This window comes from Arxiozyma heterogenica, assembly GCF_036370985.1.
Source record: "Arxiozyma heterogenica strain weizmannii chromosome Unknown scaffold_27, whole genome shotgun sequence".
Classification (NCBI taxonomy): Eukaryota; Fungi; Ascomycota; class Saccharomycetes; order Saccharomycetales; family Saccharomycetaceae; genus Arxiozyma; species Arxiozyma heterogenica.
In genome coordinates, this window is record NW_027042680.1 from 292,653 (window position 1) to 316,621 (window position 23,969).

General features: G+C 29.2%; 9 protein-coding genes across 9 annotated transcripts; 4 read left to right on the plus strand and 5 right to left on the minus strand.

Moving 5' to 3' along the window:
- Nucleotides 1-509: 509 nt before the first annotated feature.
- JJJ1 (Jjj1p) lies at nucleotides 510-2,516 on the minus strand (the record flags this gene model as incomplete). Its single annotated transcript, XM_064859785.1, has 1 exon — nucleotides 510-2,516. The coding sequence occupies one exon, from the start codon at nucleotides 2,514-2,516 to the stop codon at nucleotides 510-512; it is 2,007 nt and encodes a 668-aa protein (XP_064713158.1).
- Nucleotides 2,517-2,957: 441 nt separating this feature from the next.
- On the minus strand, nucleotides 2,958-4,433 carry CNM67 (Cnm67p; the record flags this gene model as incomplete). The annotated part of the gene is made up of 1 exon (XM_064859786.1): nucleotides 2,958-4,433. The coding sequence occupies one exon, from the start codon at nucleotides 4,431-4,433 to the stop codon at nucleotides 2,958-2,960; it is 1,476 nt and encodes a 491-aa protein (XP_064713159.1).
- Nucleotides 4,434-4,876: 443 nt separating this feature from the next.
- SQS1 (Sqs1p) lies at nucleotides 4,877-7,459 on the minus strand (the record flags this gene model as incomplete). Its single annotated transcript, XM_064859787.1, has 1 exon — nucleotides 4,877-7,459. The coding sequence occupies one exon, from the start codon at nucleotides 7,457-7,459 to the stop codon at nucleotides 4,877-4,879; it is 2,583 nt and encodes an 860-aa protein (XP_064713160.1).
- Nucleotides 7,460-8,000: 541 nt separating this feature from the next.
- ATG4 (cysteine protease ATG4) lies at nucleotides 8,001-9,680 on the plus strand (the record flags this gene model as incomplete). Its single annotated transcript, XM_064859788.1, has 1 exon — nucleotides 8,001-9,680. The coding sequence occupies one exon, from the start codon at nucleotides 8,001-8,003 to the stop codon at nucleotides 9,678-9,680; it is 1,680 nt and encodes a 559-aa protein (XP_064713161.1).
- Nucleotides 9,681-10,493: 813 nt separating this feature from the next.
- SSU72 (RNA polymerase II subunit A C-terminal domain phosphatase) lies at nucleotides 10,494-11,129 on the plus strand (the record flags this gene model as incomplete). The annotated part of the gene is made up of 1 exon (XM_064859789.1): nucleotides 10,494-11,129. One exon carries the CDS (start codon nucleotides 10,494-10,496, stop codon nucleotides 11,127-11,129), a length of 636 nt encoding a protein of 211 aa, XP_064713162.1.
- Nucleotides 11,130-12,777: 1,648 nt separating this feature from the next.
- Nucleotides 12,778-15,459, minus strand: POP1 (ribonuclease P/MRP protein subunit POP1; the record flags this gene model as incomplete). The annotated part of the gene is made up of 1 exon (XM_064859790.1): nucleotides 12,778-15,459. One exon carries the CDS (start codon nucleotides 15,457-15,459, stop codon nucleotides 12,778-12,780), a length of 2,682 nt encoding a protein of 893 aa, XP_064713163.1.
- A 460-nt stretch (nucleotides 15,460-15,919) lies between these two features.
- On the minus strand, nucleotides 15,920-17,608 carry ALG9 (dolichyl-P-Man:Man(6)GlcNAc(2)-PP-dolichol alpha-1,2-mannosyltransferase; the record flags this gene model as incomplete). The annotated part of the gene is made up of 1 exon (XM_064859791.1): nucleotides 15,920-17,608. One exon carries the CDS (start codon nucleotides 17,606-17,608, stop codon nucleotides 15,920-15,922), a length of 1,689 nt encoding a protein of 562 aa, XP_064713164.1.
- A 584-nt stretch (nucleotides 17,609-18,192) lies between these two features.
- MGS1 (ssDNA-dependent ATPase MGS1) lies at nucleotides 18,193-19,947 on the plus strand (the record flags this gene model as incomplete). Its single annotated transcript, XM_064859792.1, has 1 exon — nucleotides 18,193-19,947. One exon carries the CDS (start codon nucleotides 18,193-18,195, stop codon nucleotides 19,945-19,947), a length of 1,755 nt encoding a protein of 584 aa, XP_064713165.1.
- Nucleotides 19,948-21,906: 1,959 nt separating this feature from the next.
- Nucleotides 21,907-22,980, plus strand: PPN2 (putative serine/threonine-protein phosphatase; the record flags this gene model as incomplete). The annotated part of the gene is made up of 1 exon (XM_064859793.1): nucleotides 21,907-22,980. One exon carries the CDS (start codon nucleotides 21,907-21,909, stop codon nucleotides 22,978-22,980), a length of 1,074 nt encoding a protein of 357 aa, XP_064713166.1.
- Between the last annotated feature and the right edge of the window lie 989 nt (nucleotides 22,981-23,969).

Here is a 23,969-nt window from a genome sequence, read left to right on the forward strand (position 1 = left end):
CTATTTTATATAAGTGATTTCTTCATAGTAATATTAACGCTCTCCCTTGTTACTTGCTTTATTGTAGTTTATTACTAGATATTGTGAAATGTATATAAATGCGTATTTTCATATTATTGTATGAAATATTTTTAATCCTTTAAAAACAAAAATAAAAAACAAAAGAAAAGGAAAGAAAGGAAAGTAAAGAAAACATAATATTTCAAAATTTAATGAACAAGAATTAAAGCTGACAAAATCAGTATTTGCCTCTCAATCAATACAGTATCTATACAAAGTAACTTACTGTAACGTAACTAAACAAACAAACAAATAATATATATATATATATATATATATATATATATATGTTTATTATAAGATTGTTTCTATTAAAATTTATTTTTTATTTTTTATATGTTTTTTTTTACCTTTTGCTAAATATAATATTCTATATGCTTGTCTATCACAATTTTCTCCAGACATATATATATATATATATATTAATTTATTTGTTCCTATCGCCTTATTTATTTTTGTTTTTTCTTATTCTTCTTCTTTGTAGACTTTTTTACCTTATTTGGGGAAGCAGCATGATCCTTTTCTTTAACATGGTTAAAAAGTTGGTTCTTACTTCCAAAAGTTTGACCACATGTGGCACAGGTTTCTAACTTCCACTGCGGTATATGACCCTTTACAACATTATCAACATTATTCAAATCATCAGTGTTCATCATACTATTATTCTCATTATTTGATTTTTTTTTATTCTTTCCTTTCCCCTTTTGTTTTTTCTTTTTTTTTTTGTTATTCTTATTTATACACCAATCTTCATCGCTACTATCATTGTCTTGATTTTCGTCACCAAATTTAATTCCACTATCTTTGCAATTACGTTCTTCTAATGATTTTAGGATTTTGGTTAGTTCATCTATCTCTTCTTCTGATTCGAATACATCTTCGTTTTCAAAACCAGAATCTTCTATATGTGTTGAATTAGATTCATTAGAATACATTGATTTTTCCTCACCATAATGCTTCTTAACTTCCTCTGCAAACTCAGTAACCACCAATTCCTCCTCCTTCTTTTCTTCTTCATCAGCATCTTCACTGTTGTAATCATCAGAGAAATCAGCTTCAGCTAATTGGCGTTCAATTTCAGCCAATTGTTCATTCAGTTGTTTCATATTCATGTTTTGTATATCTTGAGATATGCTCGTAGATATATTTATGGATGCTTCTTCTTCTTGGTTTTCCTTTGCGGAATCATACTCCTCTAACTCTGATAAATTATCCAAGCCTAATGACATATTTTCATTAGAAACCTCTTTTTGCAAACGGTAAACATTTTTACGATGTAATTTAGTATTAATATGATTGTCCAATTGTTTTTCTGACTTAAATGTCTTATTACATATATTACATTCATATATCAATATAGTATCAGTGTCATTGTCATCAATATCTCCATATTGAGTATCATTTTTATTTCTATCACTCTTTTTCCAAGCATTTAATTTATTTGTTGTTTTTGCTTCCTTAGAAGATTTATAATAGTCTTTTTGTTCATCATATGTTTTAGCCAATTCATCCCAGTTGACATCTTCGTTGGTTTGCCAATTTTGCACTTCGAACTCAGATTTTTGAGATATATCTCTTTTTTGTTGTTGTATTTGTTTCTTTAACATGTCTCTTTGTTGTTTTTCTTTCAATTTTCTTTCTTCTTCCTCCTTAGCTGCACCTCTCTGCATTCTTTTGTCTAATTTCTTTATAAATGTGACAAATCGTTTAACTGTTTTAATATATTCATTTTTAGCATTATTTCTTGCCCTATCATTACGTTTCTTAATTTCCCTCTTTGTGCGTCTATCGTATTGTGATGAATACATGTATTCATCTTTCCAACTAAAATTCTTAAAAGTATTAAAATTGGACCATTTTCTATAGAATTGTTTCAAGTATTGATAATCTGTTCTTGAATGACCAAAAGTTGGAAACATATATCTATCATCACTTAATCTATCTTCAACAGCATTTAAATAACCCACAGATTGGATCTCTTTTTCAAATATATCATCCTTATATTGATTATTGGACTCATTTGTACTGATTCGTCTCCACCAATTAACTTCATCCATTGCCAATTTGGCGAATATTTTGCCTACAATTTGATACATCCCAGCAGGGCTATTGTCCAATTTAGTGTACAAGGAACCATTAAAAAACATCAGCAATTCATCTGTAGTGACTCCCGTTATACTTGAGTCAAATTCATATTGATCATTATCGACATCATCGATGTTCATCGAATCATTTAGAATCTGTTCTCTATGATCATCATACCACGCTCTTTCTTGTGGATCACTTAGTACTTCATATGCGGTCCTGATATTGGAAAATATTTCAGTGGCTTCTTCTATATTGTCTGGGTTTTTATCTGGATGATACTGAAGTGCTTTTTTGTGATATGCTTTTTTTAAATCAATATCCGTAGCATCTCTTGATACACCTAGCAATTCATAATAACACACTTTCATATTGGAGAGTACACAAAAGCTATATATATTCGTGTATATAATGGTAATAATGATAATAATTTAACATACTTTTTGAATATATATCCATAAACACTGTATTGTATACATATCATATTTAATCAATAGCTGCTATATTCAAATTGACATTTTATTCCTTTAGGTTCTTTATTTTTAGTATTTTTTTTTTGAGATTCGATATTTTTGTGAAAAGAAAAGAAGTTAAAGAAAAAAAAATGCAATTTTTTCGTTTTAGGAAATGCTCGAGAAAATTGCCCTTTTTGGATGGACATTGGTGATTACAATAGAAATAAGGCTTTCCTTGCATTAGGATTTTGGTAGCTGTGCTTTTATGCGATTTTATTTTTGAATGTTGGCAATTTAAATAAGTAATTGAGCAATATATATGGATGTATATATATATACATCCATACTGGCGTTCGATTACTCTTCGTATCCACTTTCATGATCGAATCTCTCTATGACAATCTCTTCTAGTTTATGCAGTATTCTTTCAAGAGATTTTTTGCTTTTGTCTTTGTCCCCTGTTTGTAGATAAGTATCGATACATTTTTCTACTTGTTTATGGAAATCTAAGCTGACATCCAAAAATTCTTCTGATAGCCATACAGTGAATTTTAATAAAAGACTAAATAATCCCAATAATACTGTTATCCTTGGTAAATTGACTTCTAAAGAATCTATTGATAAACCAAGTTCAATAGATGTTCTTTTAATCAGATTTTGTAATTGGACTATATTATACTTGTCCAACAGATCCAATTTTAATGAATTATATTTCTCAGATGTCACTATTGGACGTTTTAGATTGTTAAAAGTCAATTTTTCAGTTGAATTTCCCTTTATATTCTCCAATTCAAATTCCAATTTTTGTGATTTTAATTGTTCTGTCGACATCTCTTTGCGCAAAGTCTCTAATTCATTAAATAATTGTTTATACTCATCAAACTTCTCAACTACCTTATTTTCATTCACAATATTCAAATTTTCAATGTTTTTTAATAAATCTCGTGATATAGAATTAAAATTTTCTTGCAACACTATCTCAACGTCCTGAGTTATCTTTTCATTCATATTCCTCAAATTTTCGTTCTCCTTTTTAAGAACGTCAATATTCTTGGAATAATCTGTAGTTAAAAATCCTATCACATTCGGAATTTTTTCTCTTAATGGTTTTACAATTGAAATAGACGGTTCTTTTTCATCAGATAGTTGATTCTTAATCATTCTTCCAATAGGTATATTAAATAAGTCTAAATCATCTAATCTCTTTTCATTTATCTCATATTTGTCAATTATTTGCTTGGTTCTTTGTAATTCAGATTCTAATTTCTCGATTTGTTCTTTTTGTGATACAGAAATTTGTCTTAAATCATTTAATTCTTCATCTTTTTTACTGACCTGTTCAGTCAAATTCTTAATTCTCGTCGTATCTTCTATATGGATTAACAACAGTTTTTTGACTTCATCATTATCTTGATTACGTTGTTTCAAATAGACTTTTGCTATGCCTGAATCAATAGTTTCATCATTTGTCATATCATGGAAATTTGGATTATGAGAATATCTGTTAAAATGGTGTTTATTGTTATTGTCATTGCGATTGTCAAGATTGTTTAGATTCTGTAGATCATTGTTATGATTACTATTACTATTGAAATAATTCATTCTATTGGGTTCTCTTAAACTTGGCCCATTGGAATTATATGAAGGAGAGTATTGATTTTCATTATTGTTTTTTATATCACTATTAATCCTTGATTGTTTAGGTAAAAAATGATCATTTTCTTTATTTGAATTATAATTATAATTATCAGACAAGTTGGAAGAAGATCTTTCTCTGTCCCTGATTTGAGCTTCTAATAAAACAGAATTCTTTTCCTGACTCGTTGAACTCATTTTTATTATAAATTATTATATAAGTAACGGACAAAAATATAGGGATGACGAAGAAAGTAGAGTAATTGGTATTATTTAATTTATAATTATGCCAGTCAAATTCTAGATAATTGTTTAAGATAGTCAATCAACTTAGTCAGTGACACTTAATATATGAGTGTGTTATAAAATACTTTCTTCAATTAGAAACAAAATAATGATATGATACAAAAAGTATTTATATCAAATAAAGATTACAAAAAAAAAGTAAGTAGTTTTTTTTTTTTCTAAAAGATTTTTGATTCTTTTTTCCAATTAAATTCTCCTCCATCTCAACATAAAAAAGAAAGTAGCAGTAAAAATACAAATTAACCTGAAAACAAAGAATTGTACTATATATTAGTACATATATATATGTATATATATATATATATATATATATATATATATATGTGTGTGTGTATTTAATGGAATCTATTAGTATGTCTTCTTCTGCCTTTATGATGAAGGTGAGATTTGAGAGATTCATCACTTTTGATATTTGAGCCTCCAGACTCTTTGATACGATGACCCAAACCCGTCTTACTCTTCTTTACCACTGCTAGCACTGGTTCACTGATACCTTTATTACCATGAGCACCAAGACCTTCACCGCTGGTCCAACCAAACTTTTCTAATAATCGCCTACCTATATTATCTTTACCAATTTCTGGAGCATCTTCACCAACAATTTCCCCTTCTTTGACATGGAACTTCGTCTTTGTGATATTGAATCGTTCCCTAATAACTCTATCACTGGCATGAATTCTATTTATCCGAGGGACATCAGCCCTCATAAATATAGGTCTTTGTTTCAATAATTGAGAGATTAAATTATAATTTGGTGTTCCCCATCTTGTTTTTTTGGTCTTTTGAATTATGATATGTTGCTTACTGCCTCTACCAGATTTTTTGGTTTTCATATTGTAATGGTTAGCAAATTTAGTTATTGTTTTGTTACCATGCGGATCCAAAGGTGGAAAACTCATGCTATCACTTGAATAACTTAAAAATAATTCAAATTCATCTTTAATATTTTGGACATGTAATCCAAAGGGATATTTTTTAAATAAATCTTTTGAATTCTTATTTTCTTCCGATATAAAATCCTCTTTAGTTCTTCTTTTTTTTGCTTTTTGTAAAGTCCTTTCATGTAATTTATCTTGTAACATCACTACAGTTTCTCCATCTAATTGGAGATCTTCATTAACTAGAAATCTTTTCTTTTTACCTTTTCCAATGGTCTGCAATGCATGGGTTTCAAATTCTTGGTTTCTTGTATCATTATATTTTAAAGTGTAGGATATAAGGTCGTCTAATCCCTCCTTCATATCATCAGAAATACCATTTCGATCGCTTTCGTCGTCACTATCACTATTATTGTCGTTGCCTTCTTCTTCTTCTTCATTATCAAACGACAAATCTGAATATTCAGGTTCCGGAATTTTTTCCTTTGGTATTAACGAATCTTTGATATATTTTAAATAACTATTTAATCTATGCTCCGGTAAATGTAGATCATTCAGAAGAAAATCAATGAATAATTCTTGGTCAAGCCATCTTGAATCATAATCACCAAACAGTTTGTATGATTCTACATAGTAAGAGTTTTCATGGAGACCTAATCTAATATTAGAAACGCGTACCTCAGAAGTGTTAATTATGTAGTCTTCTTCTAAGAAACCAAATTCTGGGTCTTCTTCATTATTTGATTGCGATTCTGTACTTGATTGAGATTCATATAATTTTAATGATTCAATATTTTTCAAAATTATTTTATCAGAGATGCTTGATGATTCTTCTTTTGCCATGTTATTCCTGTTGTTATTATCAATAGTATAATTATCACTATACCCTTCAGCTGTAAAAAAATCCTTTGTTAGTTCCTTTATATCATCAAAATTTTGACCTTTATTTATTTCATTTTGTAAAATCACTGATGACATTTCATTATAATTTTTTTCTATAAAAGATATGGATTTTGATTTTGGTTCCACTCTAACATTATCATAAGCAACACTTTTATTACTATTATCATATGCACTACAATTATTGGATTCTACAACAGTTAATTCTACCTTTCCAATTACTAAAGATGGATTGAATTCTAATTTTCTTTTATGGTTGGTAAATTGATCACGATTATTTAGTTTTTTGATATCATGACGATCATTTTCTGAAAATACTGTTTTTACAGAAGTCTCTGTATCAACTGGACTACCAATTTCATCTACAAAAAATAAATCTTTGACACTTATTATTTCTGAAGAGTAAGTGGTTAAAGAAGAATCGGATGCATTATTTGAATTAAGCACATCTGTTTCATTATTGTGTTTTTCTATTGAAACATTTATATCTCTATCTAAAGATGTATCTAAAATATTAACTGTAATGTTATCTCCATTATTATCATGAGTATTTTCCTTTTTATTATTATTGATTACATTGATGGGCCGTATCATAGATGAGTCATTATCTAGTAATCTTTCATTTTCTTTAGATCTTAGTCTTTCAATTAGTTCATGAGATGGGTCATAAGGTTCTTTAGCTTTAACAAACACCATTTTTCTTTTTCTGTAATTACTTTTATTAGCGTCTTCATTTGCATTATTATCATAATTATGAAAATTTACATCTTCATTTCTGCCTAAAAGTCGTAATGCAGTATACTTTAGAGAATGATTATTTTTTAAATTGTCTCTACCAAAATAATAATCTTCAACTGTCTTTGGCGATACATAATTTTTACCATAATTTATATCTTTCATATCTTCATGAATATCAATCATGAAATCATTGCTACCAATAGGAAGGGAAGAGCTATTCCAAATGAAATTATCATCCTCATCAATATCATGAGTGTTTTGGTTATTATCATTTAAAGAAAATCTAGCTGTGTACTGTTTGTGGTTATGGCTTTTACTTTTATGACTAGATTTCCCATATCTGCTCGTGTTCTTGGTCTTACTCTTATTCTTTTTTGAATAATGTTTATGTCTCTTTACCATAATGCTTAATCTCTTTTTAATTGCGCTGGTTATTTTATCAAACCCTTAAATATTACAGAAAGACGATGTTAGCAATAGGTAATAGAGTGTCAATGGGCTGCGATGATTGTTTTCTCTTATTTAAACAATTTTTTTATTTACATTCAGGTTTTTACATATTTGTTTTTTTTCTTACTTAGAAGCTCTTCTTCTATGTTCTTTTTGAATTCAAAGGGTAAAGACAAGTAGAACTGCAGGAAGAATGTAGCATGACATACATATTATCCTATAATATTCACATTTTTGTATCAGTCATATAGATATATTTATTTGGCAGTCAAATGTGTTACTGCGAGTACATGTACATATAAAAATAATAAAATTACAATACAATAAGGCCAAAAGAGAGAGGGTAAAAAGTTTTAAATTTGCTAACAGATTAATAAGTTATCCATTCGATTTCAGATCGAGCATATTTAATCAGTGTACTTTATTCGATCTTATATTGATTTGCTTTTCTTTTTCAATTTTGGTTTTAAATCATTGAGAATAATATTAGAATATGCCTCAGGGTGATCTGTTCAATTTGAAACCTACAGATGACTTTTGCATAATAAAACAAAATAAAATAAACTCCAATCAGTATGTCATATTAGGTTTAAGTTATGAATCCGATGGTGGCATCAAATATAGTGATGGAAGGTGTGATGAAGAAGAAAATAAACTAAATTTTAATTTACTATTCCAGAGGTTGGGTATCCCTAATTGGTTTCCATCATCAAGTAAAATAATTAGTAAATCAGAATTACCGTTATTGTTAGATATTTATTCAATGATTAATTTTACTTATAGATATAAATTTTCTCCTATACCAAGATCAATTGATGGGCCATCCCCAATAAATTTTCAATCCATGTTTAGAGAAAATCCGTTAAATATAATAGAAAATATGCTAATAAACCCAGATTGTTTTAATTCGGATATTGGATGGGGATGTATGATACGTACAGGACAAACTCTTTTAGCTAATACTATACAGAGAATTAAATATGGCAGAAACTTTACATTATCGATTAATGATGATGATAGGAACAGTGACAGCGAAAATGACAAATCTATTATTAAATTATTCCAAGATAAACCTGAAGCACCATTTTCGTTACATAACTTTGTTCAAGCCGGAAAAGAACTTTCTAATATGAAACCAGGGCAATGGTTTGGTCCATCCGCTACTGCTAGAAGTATACAAAAATTAATATATGATTTTCCACAGTGTGGTATTAATAAATGTATAGTGTCCGTCTCTTCAGGAGATATTTCAAAGGAAGAAATAGATTCTATATACGAAATGAATGAAGATAGTAAGATTTTAATTTTGGCAGGGATTAAATTGGGTATCCATTCAGTTAATAAGTATTATTGGGAGGATATATTAAATTTGTTGTCTACAAAGTTTAGTGTTGGTATAGCTGGTGGTAGGCCATCCTCATCACTTTATTTTTTCGGTTATGAAAGAAGTTGTGAAAAAGAATACAAAGATAGTCAATTACTCTATTTTGATCCTCATAGGTCTCAACCAAGTTTAAATGACGAAAATGGTGTTGGTGACATTGATTATAAAACTTGTCATAGTATCTATTATGGGAAATTAAAATTGAAGGATATGGATCCATCAATGCTTATAGGGATATTATTAGAAAATTTGACAGATTGGATTAATTGGCAAAACGTTGCTAACAATTGTAAGATATTTAATATAATATCGAGTACAATGAATGATGTTACTTGGAATGACGATGAAAATATTGATATTGAGAGCTTACAGAGTGATGGAACAGCTATAGATAATGAGCAAATGGATATTTGGTATAATAATAATGATAATATTAGTAATGATAATATTGCAAACAAAAATAAAAATATTGACATTCAATTTGAAGATACTTTAGAAAGAAATCATACCATAATGTTGAAAGAGAAACATGATGAAAATATGGATAGTAATATTCTAAGGCAAAACAATACACTTAGCAGTATCACAATGGACTATGTAGATGTTGGTTCTTTATCATATCATACATCAAAAACTCTAAATGAAGCGTTTGAAAATATCCAGTGCAAGAAACAAAAAATTATGATTTTTGACCAAGATAAATCCTTTGATAGAATAAAGGATGGGGATATTGAAGTTGAAAAGGTTTTAGTAGAGTCTGACTCAATAGAGCCAACCACTATATTGTAATATCATTAAAAATAACTATTAGATGAGTCATGTCAGTATTTTTGTTTGTTTGTTTGTTTTTCTTATCTTTTTTTTTGTTATTCTTCTTCATCATTGTTTTTTTTATATTCTCGAGTAAGGCAATGTTGTAATACCTACATTGAAATAATATTCTTTAATTTTATATCTTATATATACATATTTCTATATATTCCAAAATTATATTTACTAATTTTTTGTAAATTATTTTCTTGATTGCCATGGTCTATGAAGATCAATTAAATTTTTATTTTCCTTAAATTTAATCACAGATTAAAAAATTGTAAGGCTATTCCTTAACTAATGCGGGTAGAAATTATACATTCTTTCATTTTTTAGGCGCAAGTACATTCATATATAGAGGTTGATATATTTGCGTTATTTGAAAGGATTTCTTTTTAAGTATCGAATAGACTCTATAAAGAACAAATTAATATGTAAATCTGTATCTTTTTTTCTTTTATTTTTAGTTTTTTTCAAATATTCTTAAAAGAATTACTTTTTTGCAATCTGTAAAAAAGAATTATTACAAATTGTAAATACATACCTATATGTTTATCTGAAAGCACATTCAATTTAAAGAACTTTAAAATATATTTAGGTCTATCATCAAATACAGTCCATTTAACAACCTCTCTCATTTTTTATAGTAAGGTTACAATTGGTCCAATATAAGTGCTATTTTGCACTCATTCATATTGAACTCAAAAATATAAAAAGATATCGATACACATATATATAGTTATAGACCACAGTTGCTCTCACATATCCAATTACGTAAAATAAGATATAAGAATGTCCGAAGAACCTAAACGTAACTTCAATTTGAAATTTTGTACAGTCTGTGCGTCTAATAATAATAGATCTATGGAATCTCATAGAGTGTTGAAAGAGGCAGGTTATGATGTCAGTTCATATGGAACAGGTTCGGCAGTTAGACTTCCTGGTTTGTCAATAGATAAGCCTAATGTCTATTCTTTCGGTACTCCATATAATGATATATATAACGATCTGTTATCACAATCAGCAGATAGATATAAAGCCAATGGGTTATTACAGATGTTAGATCGTAATAGAAAATTAAAGAAAGCACCAGAAAAATGGCAAGAGAATAAGGGTAAGATATTTGATTTTGTTTTCACTTGTGAGGAAAGGTGTTTCGATGCAGTTTGTGAGGATTTGATGTTTAGAGGAGGCCATTTGAATAAAATCGTACATATTATAAATATCGATATTAAAGATGATAATGAAAATGCAAAGATCGGTGCAAAAGCCATATTAAAATTGGCCGACATGTTAAGTGAAAAAATTGAAGTATGTTCTACACCGGCATCTAATGTATATTTTGAAGATATTATAAATAATATATTGACTGAATGGCAAAAACTTTATCCTAAACTACCATGTCTTTACTCGCCCGCATTTTATTAAGTATATAAGCATGTAAGCGTATATATGAATATACATGAATACATATATATATACATATGTCTACAAAATAGACTCACCGGCAGCGTATGTTTATCTCAAGAGTAAGCACAAAAGTTTCAGCAGCCATTCTTTTATTATGTCTGTCAAGCAAGAAGAGCTGATATTATTATAAACAGAACATTCTAGAGGATACAGAATGATAAGGAGTAAGTCTTCCAAGTCTGGGATTTCTTCTTCATTCATTGAATATCACATCGACTGATATGAATAATTAAATGAATGATTAAAAAAAAAATTATCATCTATAATAAATATAGATAATAAAGATAAATGAATAAATAAATCAAAAATTGTAAGACCTACCCGTTTCTATCAAGATCAATTAAGATTTTCCCCCTTATATTAATATAAAGACGACTGTTCTTCACGACATCTTGTAACGAAAAACTGGGAATGGAAGGAAAAACTGGAAAGCCAATCTAACCCCCACACCAATTCCCCCCAAGAAATTTTTCTATTCACATCCCAACAAACTAAGATTAACTCTTGACTTCCATTTAACCTTCTCATGAAAGAAGAAAGATATTTCATAAAATATGAAACACACCTCTATCCTCATGGAATCAATGAAATGTCAGTTGAGAAAACCATAATACGCATATTAGAATAAAAAATGAAATAAAAAAAATAAATCATGAATAAACATCTCTCAAAAGATCCCAACTTCCTTAACACCGATTTGTGATCGGTGTCATACTTCTCCAGGCAGAAGATAAAAAGGGTTCTCAATAACATTAAGCCATATAAAATGAAACATTAAACTGCTTCAATTCATATAACAATGTTACCGAGAACAAGGAAACGAAACGTCAGCAAACACACCTTTCGCCTACGTATGTGACAAAACAAGATCTCTCAAAAGACAAAAATATAAAATATTCTTATTTTTCGATAATGATCTTATTTGATGGCCAAGGAACTTACATCAATTGAAAGAATCATAACTGTTCGACAATGAAAAGAATTCCACCGAATGACCAGAATATGATTCTAAATGCCTAGCATCCTTGTCAGAATAAACAAATAAACCAACCTCCCAAAGTGAGAAATTGACATATTTGGAAATCCCATGAAAGCGCATATTTGGCCATTTGGACTTCTTGATCTCCAATGGCGTCTTAAGGTAAGTATGGTTTCCTTAAAAGAAAAATCAAGAGGAACAACAAGAGAGAAATGTAGAAACACGAGAAGGGAAAAAGTGACAAACTTCGTAACGGGAAAATGGAACAGCTCTCAGAAAGTGCCACTCAAACGTGTCTGAGAAGTTCTTTGCAAGAGACGTCGATCTGTTTTCCTTTTATACTTTGAAAATTTTTTTACTCCTACATTTTTGTTGAGAAAAAAAAAAATACAGTTTCTCTATTTTAATAAAAATGTACGAAGGGGGAGTTTCTCGGTCGCAATATACGAAAAAAAAAATAATTAGGTCTTTCGATTGTTCTAATTTGTTTTTATTGTACAGAAATGATCTACATAATGTAATGTGTAATCATTTACTGTTGATATTTAATGATAAATATTGGTATTTATACAATTTAATAAAATTATATAACTAATATAATACTTATTTTACTGAAATTATATTGTTCTATACGTTAATTGTTTCGATTTTGGCTAAACGGTAAATGTTCGTTCCAACATTTCTAATCAAGACATGCGATCCAGTGAAGGAATCGTTTTTTTTAAAATGACTTGATGTAATAAAACCATTACCTCTACCATGCCCCTCAGAAAGATGATATGTACCGGATGTAATAAATCCAATTAAATGGAATATTTCAGGTAGAGGGACTGCTCTATTATTTTCAAGTCTACCATTAGACTTATAAACACCATCAGCAACACTCTTCCAAAAAGAACTATCTTTTTCTGGGATGGCGTATATTCTAGCATTATCTTTTGGATGTCCTTTTCTTACCATAATACATGAAACTGCCGTTACAGATAGTGGTTTCTTAGTAATATCGACACTTGTATTAAATTTTTGAATATTTAATTTATGAATGTTTCTATAATTTGTCAATTTTATTGGGATAGTAGGTAGTAAAGATTCAATTGATGTGCCAGTTGAATTATCTGTAACATCTTTATATAATTCTAAAACATCATTGAAATTATTTATTGTCCTTGAATATGTTTTATCACCAAATTGTGTGGTGCGCTTCTCATCAACTAAAGGTATCTCACTATCATATTTTTGTTTTAAATACTCAACACCATTTTGTATAATTTGTAAAAATTTCCAGTCGCAGCTAAAGTAATCTCCTATTTCACCAGACATGGCTGGTAAATCAGATAAATGAACCATTGGCAGCTTTTCATAATTTACTTTCTTTCCTATAGTCTTCTTTTCCCATTTAGCTCTTAAAGACGTACTCTTATAAGTAGAATTCTCTAATGCCCCAATAGTAGTAAATGGATAATCATCAGGGAAATATAACTGTTTATTTTCATAGCTTAGTTGTTGAGTTTGTCTTAACCCCATATTATAAACACGAGGAACACGATTTAATTGATACCATATCGGTAAATGCCAAAACCATGGAACAATTACTAGCCAATCATTCTCTGTGGGCCTTCTAATCAATAGTAATGGAATGGAGGGGTCCTGCCCATCTTTAAATGGGATTACTGTTCCTAAATTATTTTTATTTGTACCTTTGGATTTAAGCAATTCCTTACGTCTTTTAGATAACTGTTTTAGAGTTTGTTGATTGTTATAAGATTCTTCTCTACCTTTTGATGTTGTCAATTTAGATAATACCTTGCTGAATTCATCTTTTAAGATTGAATCATCCTCCATTGCAATTATATCATCAATGTCCATACTGTTCTGAGATTTTCTACTGTTGTTAGTTCCAATTTTTTTGGGTGCAGATAGATGTCTAGGATCAATAACTTCCATAGCAAACATCACTCTTGATGGTAGAACATTTGTGTCTGATATATTACATATTTTTTTAAATATTTCAAAATTTTTTGAATGTTTGCAACTTCTAAGAATACTAGATATTGCAGTTAAAGATTTGGCACCTCTAATAGTAATACTAGCTAATGAATACCGACAATCTTGAACCAATATATTTTTACTATGCATTCTTGTTAGGCTATTGAACATAATTGGATAAATTGCCGGATGTAGTCTTAAAATTATTTCTTCCTCATTTACCCATAAAAGATTACATGGACCCAAAATTGCTGATTCTTTTACTTCTGAATGATTGTTATAAATTAAACCTTCATACAAATACTTATTTTGATAATATTTCTTTAAATTACCTCTATTTCTAGTCAAATTTCCAATCAAATTCTTTAAAAACATCTTATCTTCACTTATATTAGTAATAACCATAGTCCCAATAAAAGATGTGTCCATACATAATGCACCATCAGAAGCAGCAACATTACCACCCAATCTATGAGTAAGTTTGAAACATTTTTGGGAAGGGGACCAAGGAATATTAAATCCCCATCTTTTGATCATATGAGATCTTTTGGCGTTCCAAACATGGGTTGGTAACCATGTAAATTGACGTTGTCTTTTACAAAATTTTATACGACCACGAGGAATTGGAGCCAAAGCGTTTATACCAGTGTTATCATAACTACCACATTTGTTATTTAATCTACCATTGTTCATCTCAGATGAAATTGGAACTTTAGAGTTCTTAGCTTCCTTGATCAATTTCTTCAAATATTTAATTCTTTGTCTTATATTGTATTTCGATGAAGTAACATTATCTGGTAGGGCTAGCTTCATAGACATACATTTACTTGCCAGACGTAATAACTTGACAGACATTCTTGCACGATATAATTGAGATGATGATAATCCATGAGTTTTCTTTTTGGTCTCATTAATATTTTTATTTTTAATAGTTATTTGTTGGTCGTTTTTTAACATTTCTCTTAATGCTCGATTTCTCATTCTTTTAGGTATCCTTCTAACATTATGAGAGGCAGTTCTACGACGAAGCTTTCTAGGTAAAGCTTGGAATACTCTGGTGGAGTTTGCATTCTTAGATTTTAGCATAGAATATTGTAGTTGGGTCAATTCAAATTGACGTGAATTAATAAACCTATCTATTTGGATCATTCCACCATCTTCACTCAAAGATTTGTCCCGATCATTTTTCAGCTTATTAGACGCGTGTATAGCTTCTGTTCTAATGGTTCTTGCAGTTCTAATTTTTTGTTTTCTAAATAATTGATTTTTATTCAACTGTTTCTTTCCACCTAAATTATCTCCAAAATTCTTTGCTTCACTCATTTTTAAATATCTATCCAATTATTTACTAGGGACTTTTGCCTGTGTTGGTTTTTCTAATAAGAAGGAAGTGATAAATGTTAATAAGGTTTAGTTGTAAAATATCATCCCATCAACTTTACTTTCTTTTTGTATTGTTCCACTGATATTTTTTTTTCGTTACTCATGAGAAAAGAAAAGAACAAAATTTCATAAAAAATAAGTTACATATCAAAGAGGTTCAGTCAATGTCATTGCTCAGGACCCTTTTAACCATTAAATGTTACGGGTAGCTTCCTGAATACTACTTGTAAATCAGGAATTACCGTGGTAAAATTAATGAACTTACTAAATACATAAATATACACGGTTACGCATGGTTTTACTGTAATACAAGTGTAAAATACTTATTCGAATTAGAGATCCATGAGAATAAAGAAGATTAAACTAAAAAAAATTATTCTCTGTATTCTTTTTCATCGTTTTAGATATTACTTGAATTGTCCATATCATGTGTATTCCTTTCAAATAAACAATAATCGTAGTATGATACTCCATATACTTTATTCCAATACCTACCAGTGTATTGTTCTCCTAGCTTAGCAATTAATGTAGGTATAGTAAATACCCTGCCAAATAACTTGGAATTACCCACATCAATATATTTTTTGCAATAGATGGGAGTCCAGTTAGTCAGATCATCTGGTGAAAATATATCTTTCTCTGTGTCAGATTCTAACGATATATCCACAAAATATTGACATTGTTTGATATCAATTAATTTATTTGGATCAAAAAGGTTCATATTATTCATTCCCTCAGGTATAGTACGGATAGCATCAAAAACACTTGAGGTCTCTGCAAAATCGCCTGGTAACAATCCATCAAACCCAGATTGAACAAACCGTAGTCTATATGAATCAGGTAAGAAAAAGGAGTTAGGGAAATGATACCATTCACGACCAGTACAAACATTAACTATGTCGTCTTCATTATTGGATAAATGGTATAAATGTAAATAGACTTCCAATGGGGCTGTGTAATTAAATACTAGTGCAACGATACGTGAAATTGCTTGAAGAATGGTAATTGTAAGGATAAGAAGTTTTACAGTTGTCTTTAAGCATTTGTTGAAACCAAATAACGTGGATAAAGTTTTATAGAATCCAATAGCACCTGTTAATGTGATTAATCCATATATAGGATATAGGAATCTTTCTTCTTTATGTGGTTGCAAATCAAAAATAGTAATCCAAGTTATCAAAGAAAGAGATAATGGCCAGATACTTTTATGGAACAGTCCGACCATGGCAAAGAAAAGGACAGGTAATGGAAAACTTAATGTGAGGTTAAGGAAATAGTAGTACCATGGTTCAACTCCAAAGATGTTTGGTCCTGTTTCCTTACTAGTATTCAATACATTGTACATTAAAATGTTCCATGACACTGGCGAAAACTTACCATAGAAAATGGAATCAATGAAAATAATGAGAGAACCTAGGACAGTGAAGACTAAAGTACAATCAAACACAGTACGAATTGTAGATATTATATTGTGTGTAAAAAGGAAGTGGAAACATAATGGTAAACTTAAAACTAAAACAAATGGCCAACCTAACATGCTTGCAATGAAAGTAAAAGTTAAGCTGGATATAAAACAACCTGTAGAATTAGTAGAAAGATACTTTATTGAATATCTAATAGAATTCAAATACATTGTCATTGCAATAGATGAAGGTAATAATTCTACAGAAGCGTGGAAATAACCAGGGCTAAATATTTGGAAAAGCATCCATAAATTAGCAATTTGTAAGGATAAAGTAGATGCAATTTCATTAAAAAGTTTCCATTCATAAATTGTCGATATTAAGCCTAGCAATAGTCTAGTCAAATAAAAACTGTCAACTGAGGTGATAGGTAAGGATGATAATTTATTTATTGGGTATAAAAATAAGTAGAATGGCATTAAAAAAGCCCAAGAACGAATTGAATAAATTGGGGAGTATTCCCATGTTTCTTTCCCAAACCCTCTTAACAATAAATTTAATGGGTCCCAATAATTGAAAGTTTCGTCACAATCCGATATTAGTGAATATATTGGTTGTAAAAAGAGACGACTAAACAGTAGTATTATTAAGAGAACATATGAAACAATTTTGCATTTTTTTGACATCGTGGAAAAGAATGTGTCCGAATTTAAATAGATTACTATAGTCACTCAGGAATCACACGAGCCTCTTTTGTTATTTTATTCGGACGAACAAAAAGATAAATTTATTTGATTGTTTATGTACAAAAAGAGTCTTTGTATATTGGAGATTCTGCAAAATATGTGGATGATCTTGATTTACACCTATTATGACACAAATACAATATTGTTTCATAGTATATGTAAGATTAAAATGTTTGTATGAGATACATACAGATTTATTTCTTTTTCTTTTTCTTTTTCTTAAATTTGCTATTTGATATGATTCCTGAAAATGATTGAAAAATTCTTTCTAGAAAAATAGAAAGTTTACTGCTGGAAATGAACATCGATGTGAAATGAATTGAGTAAGATAAAATATAAGTTGATAAAGGAATAAAAAAAGAGATAAATTTACAAGAAGAGAGAGAGAATGGACTAAGATGTAACATTATTTTAATTTTCTTGTGACACTAATTAGATTCAAGTGAAAGTTTAGCATAATAAGAGTATATTTTATCATACTCTACTATATATGTCTGTAAGAAACTGGAAAATTGTCTGGAAAGATGCACAGATACAAAGCGAATACTAGGAATAAACTAACAGAACAAAAGATATCATGTCCCATTTGTAGTAAATTAGTCCCATATTCTAGCATTAATTCTCATTTGGATTTATGTTCTCAAAGGCCTTCGAATAAAAGATCCCACAACACAGTAACTGCTGATGATGGTAAAAGCTCAATATCTAGCATTTTAATGGGTCCGAGTCAGAAGAAACAGAGGGTGTCATCACAAAGTACAATTATTGATTTAGATGCAGATTCTGATAAGGGAAGAATACAAGATGATAATGAAAATGCAGATGATCGTAAAAACCCTGAATTAGAGATAAAGAAGATAGCAGTAGAGTCAGTTGCAAATTTTAGTAAGAGCAGTGATGAAGATATTAACAACATTAAATATTTACAAAAAATAAGTCATCTACCTTTATCCGAAAAATTGAGGCCCAAAACCCTGTTAGAATACGTTGGACAACAGCACATCCTATCTCAAACAGATGGTACCCTATATAAATATATTGAGCAAGGTATTATACCGTCCATGATATTGTGGGGACCTCCTGGTGTTGGGAAAACATCATTGGCCAGATTACTAACTAAAGCAGTTACTAAACGATATTATATGATAGAGACCAGTGCAACCAAGGCTAATACCCAAGAACTGAGAAGTATCTTTGAAAAATCAAAGGCTGAATTTCAATTAACCAAAAGAAGGATTATATTATTTATAGATGAAATACATCGTTTCAACAAGTCACAACAAGATTTATTATTGCCTCATGTAGAAAGTGGGGATATAATTTTGATCGGTGCAACTACAGAAAATCCAAGTTTTCAATTAAACAATGCATTGATTAGTAGATGTCATGTTTTTGTATTAGAAAAGTTAAAGGTTAATGAGACTCAAATAGTTCTATCTCGTGGGATTGCATTATTAAACAAATTAAGGAAATTTATTTGGAATGTCAGCAATCCATTAAAAATATCTAGAGATGGATTGGATTATATTGTAGATGTTTCCATAGGCGATACTAGACGTGCATTGAATTTATTGGAGATGGTTGAAGTATCTACTAGAACTATTGTATCAGATAACCCATTAGATGCAGAATCGATTAGGAACCTTGTTAAGAGCAATAGTAGTAATGGGTTCAATACATATTATGATCCAAAAGGGGATAATCATTATGATACTATCAGTGCATTTCATAAAGCAATAAGAGGTAGTGATGAAAATGCAGCATTGTATTATTTAGGGAGAATGCTGAAGGGTGGTGAAGACCCGTTGTATATCTCTAGAAGAATGATAAGAATAGCAAGTGAGGATATTGGTATTAGAGATAATACCATGTTACCATTGGCTGTAGCTACACATGATGCAGTAATGAAGATAGGTTTACCTGAAGCAGATCTGGCTTTGGTACAGTGTTGTGTGGCTCTTGCTAGAGCGCCTAAATCTGTTGAAATATATAGAGCCTGGAAACAATTAAAAACAATGTTGGATGAAAATAAATATTCGATGTCAAGCAGTGAAATTCCTATGCACATTAGAAATGCACCAACAAAATTGATGGAGGAATTAGGATATCATAAAGGTTATAAATATAACCCAGATTATAAGGATGGTGTGTGTAAACAGGAATATTTTCCACAAGAAGTGTTGGACAAATGTGAGGACCCAGAAAAAGATTTAAAATTTTTGACAGGAAAACATTTTGGCACTAAAATTGATTCAGAGTTGAATATGAAAAGTAAATGATATTGATTTTTTGTTTTAGAGTAAAATGTGCATTTTAATTTAGTGAAAGTGAATTTATAGAGATATAAGAGTATATATTCCTATATAAAACAAAAGAAAGTAAAAATTTTAGCTGAAGTATTTTTCTCTTAGTTATGCAAAGGCATGAATGCAACCTTCATTTTATGTTATTGTTGTTGTTTAATTCTATTTTACAATGTAGGGAGATATATAATATGGGCAGTTTAGTAATGCAATAACTGCATACTTATAAAACACGAAGGTATATTGTAGAAAATCTTAAATGTGATGATTTCTGATTGACAGATATATTATATATGAAGCAGTAAATTATTAAGACAGAATTGAAAACATTATTTTATTACACTAATCTGGATTGAATTACTAAAAATATTGAACAAAGAGGAGTGGGTAATTAGATAAGGAAAATCAACGATGACAGACAGATGTTATTAAATAAAAAATGGCTAATATTAATAAAGTATAGTATGCTGGTTATTATTATTAATAAGAGTAAATAATTTCATAATCTCTCTTTATATGTTGTGAATAATAATGGAGAAAGAAAGATTGATATTTGCAGATTTTAAGGGATTATTTCAAGTGATATCCATATTTCCGGATATTCGTAAGAAAACTGAAGAAAATCCAGGATATATGTAACTCCACTGGGCAACAACAAAGTATTTTAGTTGGAAAATTTTTTGGGAATAGCAACCGTATCAAATCTTATTCAAGAGGTCTTTGATGATTAAGAGATATGCCATGGAAGATTATCTTATTTAAATATATTACTTAAGACCAACAATCAATAACAAAAAGGTAATATTAATAAATCAGGGTTATTAAATAGTTTTATATAGAGTCTATGTGAGAATGTTTATATCTAGATGTATTGTTTCAATTTATCCATTTATTTTTAACATTTCTTTTATAGATTGCTTGAGATAATATTTTACTATATTTTTTTTTTTGTGCCATGTAAATAAAATATTTTGAAATTAAATAAAAATTGACTTAAAAAAAAGTTATATTACCAAAACGTTAATTTTCATGATTTTTTAACAATTGTACATCGTAATGATTATATTAGTCAGATGGAAAAAGTAACAGTTTATATTTACGGTCTAATAAAACTAAATTTTTAAGATATACAATTTTACACCTCTTTTCCACCAATACATGTATATTATTCTTCAATACAAGGTTAAATCGTCAAATAACTATTTAGTATAACTGTTTTAATAGAACTTCTAAGAACAAACAACAAAATAAACAATAAAAAATAAAAAATAAAAGAAAAACTACGATACATTTTCTTTTAAGTCAAATGAAGAACATAAAAATTACAAACTTCCACCTATTCCATATGAACACTACATACAACTAAATAAGATTAAAAATAATAGAACATAAAAAAAATGTGACAACAAGATTCTTTATCATACTCAAACATAAATATAAACTTTTTTTGAAACATACAAAATAAAGTCTAATTTTTTGTCCATTTATGACTAAACAAAAAAAAAAACTACCTCACACTTAAATAAGAAACTATCAGATGGGTCATAATATTTTGTGTCACCTCAATTGCTTTAATCATTAAAAATTAGGGTCTGAAAAAAAAAAAAAAAATAAAAAACAAAAGAAAGAAATAAATAAAAAAAAAAAAGAAATAAACAAAAAGAAAAAGGGATAAAAATTGAAAACTCCACTCGAACAAACAAATTCATGCAAATAAAATAAGGGACAAAAAATTAGACATTGTGTGCTCGTAACAAAGGCGTCTCAATTCCATTCTGGTTGTATCGAATGTGTGACAATAATGCAAGCATAAAGACTATTGTTTTTTTCTGTTCTCGTTTTTTCCATTTGTTTCTTTTCTTTGTTTATTCGTTTTCCAAAAAAAAAAATATAATAATAAAAAAATAAAACAAAGCATTATTATTCCATTAGATTATGCGATTGAAAAATATATCTATATTATCTACAATTCTTACCAGTATTGTCACGCTATCTGTTATATTATATATAATATTAATGAGAATTGACGGCATAATATCGGGTGAACCCAAACCACCATCATCACCTCGATGGTTAAAATTTCCTGTTATTCAAACAATCGATCAAACAATAAGAGTCACTGATCCTGATCACAAACTTCTATTTATAGGAGATGTGCATGGCAATTACGACGAATTAATTCAATTACTAAAAGAACATCAGTATTATAAAGATGGACAGCTGATAGCAGACCCCAATAAAGTTCATATTACGTTATTAGGAGATTTTCTCACAAAGGGACCCGATTCTTTGAAAATAGCCGATTTTATTTTGAAATATAAAGATCAAATTGGTTGTGTGTTAGGCAACAATGAGATAATGGTATTATTATCCTTATTAAATCCGAACCATAGATTCAAATTTCCACTGAAGTTTACTACAGAAGACAACTTCTTGCCGAACGAAGAATTTGATTATTGGAATATCATCACACCAAGAAAGAAGCATTATAAAGTGGCCAAAAAAATTGGGTTATTTAAATTAAGTGAGTTGGCACAACATTGCTCCATTGTTAAGAGGTTTGATTTGACTTTAAGTAATGAAATCTTATTCGGTGTGCATGCAGGATTACTTCCAGGCGATTTTATATCAAATGACGAAATTGGAGATAAAGGCGAGAATAACGTTTTTTTGGGGAGAATACCTAAAATCATATCATTAGTGGATATGAAGTATGTTAATGAAAAAAACTGGACCGAAACAGGAAGAAACATAGACGATGTTCAAAATGGTATAAAATGGTACAAGGTATGGAATAAATATTACCAAGATGATTCTGAAAACAAACCTAATATAACTGTTCTATATGGACATGATGCACATAATGGACTGACATTGAGGGAACATACAAAGGGATTAGATTCTGGATGTGTGAATGGAGGTCACTTATCTTCTTTGGAATACAGTTTCCATTCAAAACATGGCCGTTATATAACCCATTTACATCAAGTTCCATGTCATAGAATATGAAAATAACAAAAAAAAAAAATTAATGACACTGCAAGACATTTATTATCTGATACTATTAATTTCCACAAATATATGTACACATATTTACTCTTTACCAATGCATATGATATTTTATATATTATATATATTTGCACATTTAAACATTTAAACATATATATATATAAGAACCTTACATTAATTGGCCAAATCCTTTTTCAGATTATACACGACCATTTTGAATAATATGCATTCAAACATACATGGCCATCCCAAAGAAATAAAACCATTCCCATATTATCTTTAGCTTTATTTTCCTCTTTTTTCCAACAAATGTTTTGTGGAAAAAAAAAGTTACAAAAATCAGTCCCTAAGGAAAAAATAATGTCAAAAATTCATCACAGCCCTTCTGAATATTATTATAGCCCTACTCTCTTGTTATATTTATCCAACTGCTTTGTAACTGAACCCTAACAATATTAGTTTGAGAGAAAAACTATGTAATCTGTAAATAGTTTAATCCCAGACGGAGTATTGAATATACAGAGATAGACAATGGGATATTTTATCACCAACTAATTTCTTTTGTGTTTATTTACAGATTGCTTTTTGTTAATCAAACCATTAGACTTTAAGGTAAGAGAAAAAACAAGCATACAAAGTCACTAAGTATAAAGTATATACTATGTGGTTATTAATCATCAAGTTATCTTACTATCATTTATTCAATTTAAATATTGATTATGTATGGAAATCACACATAAATGGATATATTCCAAAATGTCTTTCACAAAAACCCTAACTTTCAAATTGATATGATCCTTGGAAAAAAACAAAATGTTGTTTAATACCCAAACTTTCCTTTTACGTCGGTCTTATAAATGTGTCTCTTTTCAAGGGATGGGCGGAAGGAATCAGCTGTTTTTTTTTTCCAACTTTAGAAAACAAAACTGAGAATAATAAAAAAGAAACGAGACGAAGATATCGTTTGTTTCTTTTTTCTTTTTTTAGTT